The following is a 13,197-nucleotide window of genomic DNA, read 5'->3' as shown; positions in this document are numbered from 1 at the left end:
CCCCCTCATATATTTATATGCCAAAGAGATACAAGTACAAGGCAATTACAATTCAAATACATGTCTGTATGTAGCTAGGAGTCTTGGAGTCTACTCCAAGTCGGCGTGGACGCCGTGTCCGTCTCCTTCTCTAACATTTTGTATATATTGATATTTTTATGAATATTTGGTTAAACATTAAAAAAAATTGACTTCTCGGAGGCGGGAGAGAGAGATTGCGCTTGTGATGGTCTATCCTCGTTTCTTCAAAGTAGAGAATTACTTGTGTGAAATATTATCACTTGCAAAAAAATATGTTTAAGGCTGGATTAGGTGATTCCATGGGTTATTCATTGGACTCGTATAAGTGTCAGCTAATTTTCTCATTCAATGAAACATATTCAGACTGGTTCTTATGTGCATGGTGTGTGTAGAGTTCTTCCCTCATTCAGGGAAATCATATATAGAAGAGAGACACTCCAGGTACGGAGAATTGATCACTTATAAGTTCACACCTGATGAATCAGCTAGCACATTTTATTGAATCTGCTACACCAATCAGATACTCCACACTTTCACAGAGAACTGATCAGTTCACACTTGACACTTATGAATCAGCTAGTACAGTACATTTTATTGAATCTGCTACAGCAATTAATCAAGTCGAAGAGACTTATTCACCCCTAGCAAGCAAGAGTTTTCTAGTGCGGTGTGGGGATGCTGTAGAGTACATTCAAGCTCTCGGTGTCGTTGGATGACCCAGCGCGCAGCAGCAGTAGGGTTCTTTATATGATACGCAGCTGCCTTGAGACTTATCATATCCTCGCCATCCACAGGTTTTCCGGCACAGAGGGATCGTGCAGTCTTTCAGGGGAAAACACTCCGAGATCACCGTGTCCGTCGTATCTACGCACAAGCGATCACAGCAACCACAACCCATTTAGCATCATCCAAAGTGTATGAAAATACTGAATAGTGAAGATAAGAGAAAGAAACGTACCTGCGTGAGAGGGCAAGAAAGAGGTAGCCATGACAACAAGACCTACTAGTACCAAGCACATAGCCCGAGCGTTGTTCTTGATAAGCGCCATGAGGAGTAGTAGTTAGCCTCTTGATCCTGATATTCCTCTTCTGTTCTGCTATCAGTCTATCTCCCTTATGCTAGTGTTTATATAGAAACATGGGTATTCATTGGTTTTCTTTCTTTGGATGTCATTAATTTGGATCCTTAGATCTTTCGCAAATATTTTTTTGGATCCTTAGACTAGCCACAATGAAAGTATCATAAGTAGTATCATGCATGTCATGTTGACAAAAAATCTGATGTGGCGCACCAATTAATGAGGTGAGAGATGGATGTGGTATCATAATATGATACTGTATCATAACACGTAAAACTAGAAAACTTAATGACAAATACATCATATACACAAATTTGCATTGAGATTTTACAAAACATTAAATATGATGATACTATGATACTATCTTATGATACTATGCATTGTCATAAGCTAGTATCATGTGCATGATAACACACATATTCATTAATTCGTAATATCACACATACTCATTAATTCGTAATTAGTGCCATAGTAGAAAAAATGTCTTTGGGATACTCATTATCAAGGTTTTGGCTCCTGAATAGAAAAAATTCCCAAGGGGGCTCGTGATTCCCGGTTACCGCGGTAACCGAGAAATCTCGACCGGTTACCGAGAAAATTCAAAAATCAAATTTTGAATTCAAATTATGTCCGTAGCACTTAATTCGCGTTTAAGCTATGTTTGAACACATTAGAGTATGTACCTCGATGGCGTTTAGTTAGCTCTCTTGTGCATCGCCTTGATGTCGTGAGTTCGATCCCTTCGATTATTTTTTTAGCATCATTTTGTCATATTATTACTGAATTTTGTCATCGCTTTAGTTTTATTCAGAGATACAGTTTCTTTATACGTGATTAGGCATTCAAATTCAAAGAAATTCGGGATTTTTTGCTCGGTTAGCCTATTTACCGAGGGTGCTCGGGAAACTCGGTTACCGGGCGGTAACCAGATTTACTGACCGGTAACCAAATCCCTGCTCATTATGTCCTGCTATTTCATGCATTGAGTAATTAGTTTACTATTATTCGGTATCCTTGTTCACCTTTTATGCCATCATTCATTATTTCCTTCCTCACTTGAGCATATTGCCTTTTATATGCTGACATCATTTTGCCCTTTCTATCCTCTATCTTTTGCTTGCTGCTTCCTACTCATTGTGTGTTGATGTCCTTCACTTACATAATAGCCTTCCAAATATATAAGATGTATACTCGACAAGGTTGAACTACAACACGTCAAAGAAATTTCCATTGGAAGTTAAAGAAAATAAAATCACAAAAGAAAACCACAATGAGAGGAGAAATAGCCTCAACAAACAAAACGAAACGATATGAACTACCCAACTAGCCCATTTAAGTATTTGCTGCTAATTGTCGAAGCTCGAAACCTTTTGGTTGCTTTCAATGTTTCCCACTTATGTATTAGGAAGTGCGCAACATATCTTTTTAATACTACTCCCTCCGTCCATGAAAGGGTGTTTCAAATTTGTGAAAAATTAAATATATCTAGATCTAATTTAGTATATAGATACATAAATATTTCGATAAAATTGAGACATCTTTTATGGACAGAGAGTTTTTGTTACAAACCTGAGAGGTCACTAAACAACACATGCACTAGGGCTCTGCGGCTCAAGTGGGAGTAGTTCAGATGGACAGAGCGTGATTCAGCGATCAATCTCACAAGGATCTCTCTACGGCATGCACCACTATCTCGCTTGGGAACGGCGAGACCGCGAAGGTCTGGTATGTTAAGTGTCTCAGTGGACATGCTCCCAGGCGGCTGGCGCCTCTCGCAGCGAGGAAGATAGGACCAACCTGACAATCAAGGATTGCAGATAATCAACACCAAAACTCAGGTCGATCAGTTCGTCTCGCTTTGGAGCACTATTCAGACTGTTCCGCTGACGGACGACAGGGATGATGTTGTCTGGAACTTCACAGCCGACAGGCAGTATTCGGCAAGCTCGGCATACAACAGTTCAGTTCTTCGGCAGGTTGAGGCAGCCTCAGCTGGAGCACGAGTGGCACATTTGGGCCGAGGGCAAGATCAAATACTTCTTCTGGCTGATGCTCTAGAACAGTAACTGGAAGGCCGATAGGCTTTGTGCGCGATGGCTCCCAGATGACGCTACGTGCTGACTCTGCAACCAGGATTTCGAAACAGCATTTGCTTCCGTTTCCCACCTTGATCGGCAGCTGCTAGGCAAAACTTCATCGTGGCAAGTCTAGCGAGCAACAAAAGTGTGAAATCCCCTTTTCTATAATGCAAAAGCAGAGCATTTGCTGTTCCTGTATAAAAAAAAGCATATACAGTACGTTCCTTGAACTGTTGTTTTCTATGTGAATGAAACTATTCCTTGAACAATTCTTGGAGGAAGCGGGAAAGATTATGTGTCTGGTATCACCCCATTTTGGGCTGATCGACCATCCAGGGCTGATACAGAAAGGCAACTGCAGGTACCAGAGTAGCATCACATCAATGTTTGTGCATTCAAACACTTCGTGCATGGTGAACTAGCTGATGAGCACAAAATAGTTGTCATACAACATGCATGATAAAAGGAACTCATGGAAGGAGGCGAGTAATTTTATTTTGTTCTTGACAATATTACAACAACTTGGTTGCATGGAAAAGGGAAAGCAGGTTCTTTGCACTCTGGAGGTCCCAGGTTCTGCGCACAAGTGAAGGGTTCCTGCTCAATGTTCTTCTTTGCCAAAGTTGTAGACAATCTCAATCTGCAAAGGCAATATTACCATTTTAAAAAGTGGTGCAACATTTCATATGCATTGCATAACCAAAGGGGAAACAGTATTACATCCCTACAATGAAACAACTAATTCATCACATAAATGCACTTGGGGGTATTTACCAAACTCTTATTCGTACATCATGAAATTTGCATCATCAGCAGCAGCAAGCATGCGATCGCATGGTTAAACAGTAATTGTAGCAACAACACATTCGATATATGTTCTTACCCCTTCAGGTGGAGGAGGGTTCCTTGTGAATTTAGTGCCACCGGGAGCCCATGGAACTGCAGAGATGGATACGTTGCTTAGCCTCATCAATCAGAAGAATCACAACATGCCAAACCAGTAAACCAAAAATCAACTCCATCAAAAACAGGTGCTCTACCCGCAAAAAAAAAAAAAAAAAAAAAAAAAAAAAACAGGTGCTCCATCACAGGAAAGCATAGACCCATGATGCAAATGAGTAGTTTGCTACAGGTAGGACGACAAGAAAATGATACGTAGATTGAAAATAACCGTTCCAAAACTACCGATACTTTTCTCAATTTAATGTAAGGCCTAAGCACATCGATTTATCGATTATGAAGCAAAAGTATCCACAACAGTTTTAACCTTTTTTTTTCCTGAAAATGTCATCTCACCATCTGGATCTGTACGATAAAGCTGAAACGGCCTTTATTCTCAGGAAATAATTGATGGTAAACAGAATTTTGCCTCAAAGTAGAATAACATTTGCCCCTAAAATGAATGTGTAACAAGTCTGCACATTTCTGGCTTGAAGAAGTTATGTTTACAGTGAAGGTTAAGGGCATCTCCAGCGGCGCGACGCAAATGGTCGCTGAGCGACCGTTTTCGTCCGCCGTGACCCGAAATGCGTCTGGCACCACCTTCAGCGGGGCGACGCAAAGTGACCGGGCCGTCCGCAGAGACGCAAACCTGGCCCAAATATGCGCCTGGGATGCGTCTCTGGCGGACGCGGAAAGTGTCCGCTCGCGTCTGGCGGACATTTTGTCTGGCCCACCAGGCAGTGATGCAGCGTCGATGCGTCTTCTCCTGCAGTACTGGCGCCGAGGCGTCGATTCGGCAGTCTGCGGACGCGTTAATGGCGATGCCTCGCGTGCCGCGCGGCCGTCGCCTACCTCTGTGCACGTAGTAATGGTGATGCCACGCGTGGTGCGGCCGTCGCCCTGCCTCCGACCTATATAAACAGGGGCATCTCATCTCCTCCCCACAAAACCCTAGCCGCCGCTGCCGTAGCACCGCTTCCGCTCAGCCCTAGCAGATCCGCCATGAGCAGCGCCGGACGCGGCCAGGCTGCCGCGCCTCCACCTCCACCTTCACCTCCCACTCCACCTCCCCCGGCCTCGAGCTCCGACGACGAGTTCGACTCCGAAGACAGCACCGACCTCCTCCACCCGGTCAAGAACGCCGCGGCCCTGGCTGAAGCGGAGAAGAAAGCAGAGGAGGAGCGGGCGGCCCATGCGGCGGTCGACGCCGAGCTGGAACAGCGCAGGCTGGCGGCCGCCCTACAGCAGAGGACTCCGACTCGGAGATATCTTGGTCCTCCGATGACCCTGATGCGCCTACGCCGGAGGAGAGGGCGGCGGAGCAGAGGGCCATCGTCGAGTCTTTCGAGACGCTGAAGGACAACGCCGCCAACGCGAGGCTGGAGCAGTGCCTGCAAGAGGACGCGGCGGCGCACCGAGCCATAGCGGACCCGCGGGAGGCGGCGGAGAAGCAGGCGACGGAGCGACGCAACGACGGTGACGGCCCGTAAGGAAGCAAGTAGTCTAGGACTATAGATCTACTTTGTATAGTTTTTATGCATTCATATGTACTACTTTAAAAGTTTTTAACTATGTTGCAATTCAAAAAATGGGTCGCCCCGGTGGGAGCACACCCAGACACAAACGGCCGCGCGGACAAAATATGTCCGCGGGGCGACGCAAACGGACGCTCGCGACCACTTTTGGGCGTCCGAAATGCGTCGCGCCGCTGGAGATGCCCTAACACCAAGCAAAACACGAAGATAATGTGACCACAGAGTTAGTTGTGACTAGCAACACAGCTCACACCTCGAGCAAAGATGGGTGCTAACCTAAGATAACCTGAACTATTTCTTAGAGAGAAGGCTGCTCCTCTGTTATTAAAAGCTAATAAGCTGTTGTACAAACCAGCAAAAGTAAATACCATGATAAGGTGATGAACTAAGTGAGACATGTATGTAGCAATGCCATTTAGGGTGTGTTTGGTAGCCCGGGGCTACTCAGAAACTCTCCTCCCAACCAAGATTTTGAGGGGATCCGGTGTTTGCTAGACCGGCTCTTCCCATCTCCACACTGCCGAAGGGATACAAAAAACTGCCCAGAGCCGGGATGAAGAGCGAAGCCCGAATCGAGCTTCGCTGCTCATCCGGGATGAGCTAATCCCGCAGAGTACTGTAGCAGTGGCCCGAGTCCCCCCAGACCCCCATCCCGCACGCCATTCCCTCCCGCGGCCCGCATCTCCTCTCTCCAGCCACGACCGCCTCCTCCTCATCACCTCCACCTGCGCTGCTCCATACTCCGCCACCAGCCACAGCCTCGCGTCGCCGCCACGGCCTCGCGCCGCCTCCACGGCCTCGCGTCCAGCCGCCACGACCCCGCGCGTCGTCCACGGCCTCGCGCCGCCTCCACGACCTCGCGCCGCCCTCGAGCGCCGTCCACGGCCCCGCGCGTCGTGCGCGGCCTCGCGCCGCCCTCGAGCGTCGTCCACGGCCCCGCGCCGCCCTCGACAACCTCCAGACACGGCCTCGTGCGCCGCCACGGCCTCGCGCCGCCATCCACGGCCGCGCGCCCATCGTCCACGGCCTCGCGCCGCCGTTGACGACCTCCAGCCACGGCCTCGTGCGCCGCCGTAGCCTCGCGCCGCCTCCACGGCCTCGCGCCCATCGTCCACGGCCTCGCGCCGCCGTCGACGATCTGCAGCCACGGCCGCCATGGCCTCCACAGGGACCCGATTGCTTTTGTGTTTTGTATTTAGGGACCTGATTGCTTTTTATTTTTGTATGGCCCGGCTCTAGTCATACATGAGTACCAAACAGCTTCTCTACTCAGAAACTCTAAACACACCCGGCCTACCAAACAAAGGCAAAAATCTTAACTCAGCATAGCTAATGTCAGCATAGTTGAGCAGAGATGAAGAATCTGAGTAGCCCCGGGCTACCAAACACACCCTTAATCAGCCTCCAGGTAGCTGTAGCCATACACCTCTAAGCAATCGATCATTAAAACAAAGCAGGGTTGAGCTCACAACTTCAGTAAACCATACAAACCCATCGGTAATACCCACCCTGGGTGTTCGGAATACTTCCGACAAAATGGTGAGACACTCGACGTTCAACTGGCTATCGGAACAACCATTGGGTATCCACAATATAGGCACCAACAGCAGGAACGAGCATTTCAAGGCTTACCGATGTAAGGATCCGGGTGCTGGAAGTTCCTCTGCCGCGCTTCCGCGTCGTCGATGAGCCTATCGATCACGTCCAGGTTCTCCTGCCACACCCAACCAGGAAACCCATCAGAACGCCGCGGGGATCCACATCTGACGCGAATTCAAACGGGGGAGAGCGAGATGCGAATCGCCAGCCTTACCACATTCCTGTTGGCCTCGAACTTGTCCCTGAGGTCCGACGCCTGCACGGGAGAAGAACACGGGGTCAGATCCGCGAGCGGGCGGGCAGATCGGGGGAGGGCTAGGAGGGGGCGCTCACGTCCTGGTAGAAGAGGTGGCGGTGGACGGCCCAGTTGAGGGTGTCCTTGAGCGCGCGGCGGTAGAGCAGCCGCACCCGCTCCTTCTGCCCCGCGCGCCGCGCCAGGTACCCCGCCGTCGTCGACATCGACCTCGCCGCCGCAGCCGCTTCTTCCTCTTCTCCGAGTTTCTCTCTCCTCTCCGCTGTGGTAGTGTGTGTGGGATTCGGATTGGGGCTGGAAGGAAGGAGACCTGGTCGGGGTGGCCCAATTGGATTGGTGGTGGTTGGGCGACTAGCCCGGCACTGCTTAAATGGGCTTTCGTTGGATCTCTCTGGGCCGAGTGTTTTTTGGTGAAGTATGGGCCGAATAAAATGTGCCATAATTCCACTTTAAAAGTTCTTTATACCGGACAGAGATTTTTAGCTCCTGGGCGCACCAGATGCTCCTGCTATTTTCAAAAAATAAAAGTCGCACGTCAAAAAAAAATCGCATTTACGTGTTTCAAAAAGAATAGAATAAATTCATGGTGTAGCCAATAAATTATCTCATAAACATGCAAAATTTTAATTTTAAATACAAAATATTCTGGGCTACACAAAAATAACATACATGTGGATCTGGGTATGCATATTTCAAATCTCCAAATTTCAATAGATTTTGTCTTTTTTTGTGCAGCCTATAATATAAAGAATTTCATATTAAAATTTTACACGCTTGTAGGTTACATCAATTACTATGTCCAGATTTATTTTTAGAGTTTTCAAAAACAAAATATGTATGATTTTCGATTTTTTTAAACAGCAGGAGCATTGTTCCCAGGAGGCAAAGACACTTTTCGCTTTATACCTCACTTAAATAATTTAAATGTGCTAGATTTAGATTGCCTTAAAAAATTCTTAAAACAACCTATCATGATCTTTTGTTCCGCCTGAGATGGGCTTTTGTTCCGCCTCTCTGGGCCTAGTGACTAGCCCGGCACTGCTGAGATGGGCTTTTGTTCCGCCTCTCTGGGCCTAGTGTTTTAAGGTGAAGTATGGGCCGAATAAAATGTGCCATAGTTCCACTTTAAAAAAAAATCGCATTTATGTGTTTTAAAAAAAATTAGAAAAAAAAGTCATGGTGTAGCCAATGAATTATCTCACAAACTTGCATTAATTTTAATTTCAAATACAAAATATTCTGGACTACACAAAAATAACAAACATGTGGATCTGCGTATGCATATTTCAATCTCCAAATTTCAACATATTTTGTCTTTTTTTTTGTGTGTAGCCTACAATATAAAGAATGTCATATTAAACTTTTACACGCTTGTAGGTTACGTCATTTACTATGTCCAGATTTTTTTTCAGATTTTTTTTAAACAAATATGTATGATTTTCGATTTTTTTAAACAGCAGGAGCACTAGAGGCTAGGAGCCAACGACACTTTTCGCTTTATACCTCACTTAAATAATTTAAATGTGCTAGGTTTAGATTGCCTTAACAAATTCTTAAAAAATACTTATCATGATCTAAAATATATGACCTTAGCAAATTGCTCAACATCCTATTTAAAATTCCAATCTGACACCAATAGTTGAAAAAAACTGAACTATGAAAGTCAATTATGCAGGCGCTAGTCAAGCTGACCTCGGTACATGGAATTTTGAGCTCCTTTGTTTTCTATTTTTGCCACTTTAGCTGGTGGTAGCTGGCTATGCCTACATGTTATTGTAAATGGATGTTGAAACGTTCAAGGATGAGTTAGTTACACGGTCATGAATGAGCCAATGGAGATTACGACTTCAGATCTCTCGTCTCATTGTCAACTTATACTTGGTCTCTTGTTTCGATACGAAACTGGTACTTGATCTCCAACCAAAACCAGTCCATAGATACCGATGACTTAGAAAATTAGGTTGTATCCAGAATATCTAGAATTCCTGATCAATACTTGACTCTCCCTAGGATTGATGCAAATGCAATCATACTTTTATCGATTACCTATACGCACGGTGATACTAGAAGTACTGATCAAATAAAGGATAATATGATCCATGGTACATTTTCTGAAGAATACGTTGTGTGTACATTTTTTTCGAAAAAGAGAGTTTCCTCTCCAGTTTCTATTAATAGAAACCAAGAAAGTCACTACAGAGCAGTCTGTTTTTCAGATCCAAAACCAAAATAATAGCTACAGAGAAACTAAGTGACACGTACAAGACGGGCTATCTCCGACAAACTGTTCTCTTTGTGGAGAGAGGGAGTACTATAATCGCATATTCTTTAGGTACCCGCTAGCTAAATTTATGTGGGCAAGGGGTAAAGGAATTACTCAACTGCTATTGGCCCATCGGGGGCAGGCGAATTCTTGGCTATATCTCATGGTTTGTCTGGCGCGTACCGGAGATTAATTTGGTTTACATTCGCGGCGCAATGCTGGGCCTTATGCAACATCAAACCTGCTGATGCTATCTATAAAATGACTATATACATGACTGATGACCTGAGCACTTGTAGTTGCCCACGATCCATCTGTGGGACTGTATGGTGTTATGTAGTGCTGAAACTGTCTTTCGGTTGTATGCATGATTTTGTTTGGTTGCTATATGCTGAACTTGTAACAAACTTATGTGGATTCTGCCATGTGGAGCTTTATATAGATAAAGCCATGCCTGAGGCCTTATGTTTAAAATATAAGAGAACGAAAACTGAAATTTATACAAACAACAGGGAACTCTGCACGTTGGCAGTTAACAGCAAAGACACATTCAGTCAAAGGTTTTTTCTCTCAAGCTTCCGTCTTCCAGCAACCCGGAATTAAATTTGCTTTCCCATCAGAAGGATCACACCGGCAGTCTTGGCACTCCCATTCTCTATCCTTTTGAAGCTTGAAATTTTTCATTTGCTGCTTGTTCTACCAGCTTAATCACCCAAGCCAGCTCGTCCCTGTTTGCCTGTTTAGGCTGCAAAGTGGACCAAGAGTTTAACCAATGTCCAAACAAGTGAATCAGGACAATGGAATCACCGATTCTCTTATTCTCAAAGCAAGACGCATTGTTGGATTTCCATATTGTCCAGAAAACTGCAGGAATCCCTACTGTAATCATCCTCTCTTTTTTTTCCTTCATTACTAAACCTATCTATCCAAACAGAGAACAACTCCTGGCCTGAATCAGGAGCATGTCCTAATCCAAAAGCACACTGGAATTTTTTTATTACCTACTCATGATCTAAAAAGAAATAAAGATATTACCTTAGCAACTACTACATCTTCTTACATCTTCTTACAAATGCAATCTGACACCAAGTGTTGAAAAAGAATCTGAACTATGAAAGTTAGTTATGCAGGCCCTAGTCAAGCTGACCTCGGTACACGGAATTTTGAGTTCCTCTGACTGCTAATTTTTTGCAACATCTGCCGGCGGTCGTTAGTGACTAGGGCTGTATATTATTGTAAATGGACATTGAAACGTTCAAGGAGAGTTTGTCAAACGTTCGATGGATGAGCCGATGAAATTTAGGACTTCAAACCTCTTGTCATAACTGATACTTGGTCTCTTATTTTTTCTATCCAAATCTTGTTGTTGGTCGCCAACCAAAAACAGTCCATTGATACCAACGACTTCGAAGATCGGGTTGTATCCAATATCCAGATAATAGAGTACATAGTAAAGAAAATTTGTGCGGAAGAGAGTCTAGAGTAACTAATCCCCCCTGGTAGCGAAAATGTAACATTTCAGGATTCATGCAACCAAAATTCTAAAGTCCGTCACCTATCGATATCGATCACCCGTACACAGGGCGATACCAGAAGTGCTCGATCGAGTAAAGGATAATATGATCCATGGTACTCCCTCCGGTTCTAAATACTTATTGCAGGTTCAATGAAACTAGACATATTGGCACTCCCATTCTCTATCCTTTTGAAGCTTGAAATTTTTCATTTGCTGCTTGTTCTACCAGCTTAATCACCCAAGCCAGCTAGGGCCGGCGGCCGGCGGCCACAGCCCCTCCCAGCCCCGCCCTCCCACAAACAGCCCTCCCCAGTCCACCGTAGCCCCTGCCCATACGTCTGCCGCGCTGCTCCTTGGCCGCTCCTCGGAGGTTTCCCTGCCATGGGACGGCGGCGCCGTCAGGTCTCGCAGCAGTGTCGCCGTCGTTGCCTCTCCAGGTGAGGTTTTCCAGAGCTACATCTCCTCGCGCTTCTCCTCCTTCCTCTCCTTCTCACCCACCGTCCCCGTCGTGTCCGGCGAGATCTGGGTCTCCACCCCTTTCTCTTCGCCATGTTTCACAGAAGAAACGATCGGGAGAATCCTCTCCTTCTTCTTCTGTGGAGCTACAGACTCCCTCTCTGCCACCGCTGCTGCGGAGGACGTCTTCCACGTCGTCGTCGCCTCCCCCGCCGTCGCTGCCTTCCTCCTGCAGGCTGGCCGCAAGCACTGCGCTCGCTTTGGGCTAGGGTTTCATGGGTCCCTGGCGCTGGCCACGCTGGCGGCTGCGGACCCCGATCGTGGCCCGCTTGTCAGCGGCTTTGGGTCGAAACGTAGACGCCGCTCCGTTCCGGTCTGGTCCCGCCTTCCCGCATCCTCAATTGGGTTTGGTGGGAAGGGTTTACTGCCCCTGCCTCCCGCCCGAAATGAGGAAGCTCCCATCCCTTCGATCGACGTCCCGTCAGGAGACACCTCCCTCTTCAAGGATAGCGCGTGCTCTGCATCCCTACCGCCCTACGCCGGCGCTCCGCGGCCTGCCCATGCCGGCCTCGAGCCCAACGCCCCCGTTTCTCCGGCTCCAGCTGCCACCACCGTGATCAATGCTCCAGCCACGCCGCGCCTGCGCTCCTATTTGGAGGCCGCTCGATGCCCGCCTGCTCCCACACCTGCCACACCGCGCGCCCCGTTCAAAAACCCTAACCTCAGCTTGGACGGGTGCTTCCGCTGCCTCTCCATCTGCCACCAAGTTCGCGCCTGCCGTGACCCCATTCGCTGCCGCGGCTGTGGTCGCTCCGGCCACCGTCTTCGCGACTGCACGATGCCGTTCCCCCAGCCCACCTTTTTTCCCACCACCGCGATGCCCCCCTGCCGCGGCAGCTCCTCGCCGCCGGGCAACGCCCTACCCCTCCGCGCTGCCCTCCCCTCTGTCGTTCTCCTCGGGATCTCGCCGCGCGCGCTCCTCCTCACCGGTGCGCCGTCGCGGCATCCTTTTCGAGATTGGAGAGTCCTCGCAGCCGCCTGCCTCCCCTCCCTTGCCACGGGACGTCCCCATGCTCCAGTCGCCCGCCGCGCCCATCCCCTCGCCCGAGCCTCTGGGAGACGACGAGGAGGAGGTTGAGTCCGACGATGACTCCGTCCCGCCGCTGCTCGAGGTTTTCATGCCGCCTGGCGACATGGAAGCCGCGCGCCGCATGGCGGTGGTGTACATCGAAGGGCTACCTCCTTTCTCCTCTCCGTCGGCTGCTTTCGCAGAGGCTATGTTCCTGGAGCTGCCTGGGCTCTATGTCACCGGTGTGGGGTCCTCCATTGGTGACCTCTACGCCAAGTTACAGTCCGAGGAGGACCGTGTGACATAGGCATCCCAAATGGGCCTGCCTAAGATAGTACCCGGGGTTTATTGAAGGCCCACTACTCGAAGAATAAGAAGGTTCGGGA

At 47.8% G+C, this 13,197-nt stretch overlaps 1 protein-coding gene across 1 annotated transcript; it reads right to left on the bottom strand.

Moving 5' to 3' along the window:
- Nucleotides 1-3,548: 3,548 nt before the first annotated feature.
- On the bottom strand, nucleotides 3,549-7,733 carry LOC124684040 (NADH dehydrogenase [ubiquinone] 1 beta subcomplex subunit 9-like). The gene is made up of 5 exons (XM_047218446.1): nucleotides 7,588-7,733; nucleotides 7,469-7,510; nucleotides 7,288-7,369; nucleotides 4,062-4,117; nucleotides 3,549-3,818 (listed from the first exon to the last, which is right to left on the bottom strand). The coding sequence occupies exons 1-5, from the start codon at nucleotides 7,711-7,713 to the stop codon at nucleotides 3,780-3,782; spliced, it is 345 nt and encodes a 114-aa protein (XP_047074402.1). The 5' UTR covers nucleotides 7,714-7,733; the 3' UTR covers nucleotides 3,549-3,779.
- Between the last annotated feature and the right edge of the window lie 5,464 nt (nucleotides 7,734-13,197).

The sequence above is a fragment of the Lolium rigidum genome, chromosome 1 (assembly GCF_022539505.1).
Source record: "Lolium rigidum isolate FL_2022 chromosome 1, APGP_CSIRO_Lrig_0.1, whole genome shotgun sequence".
Lineage (NCBI taxonomy): Eukaryota > Viridiplantae > Streptophyta > Magnoliopsida > Poales > Poaceae > Lolium > Lolium rigidum.
This window is presented reverse-complemented; position numbering and strand designations above follow the sequence as displayed.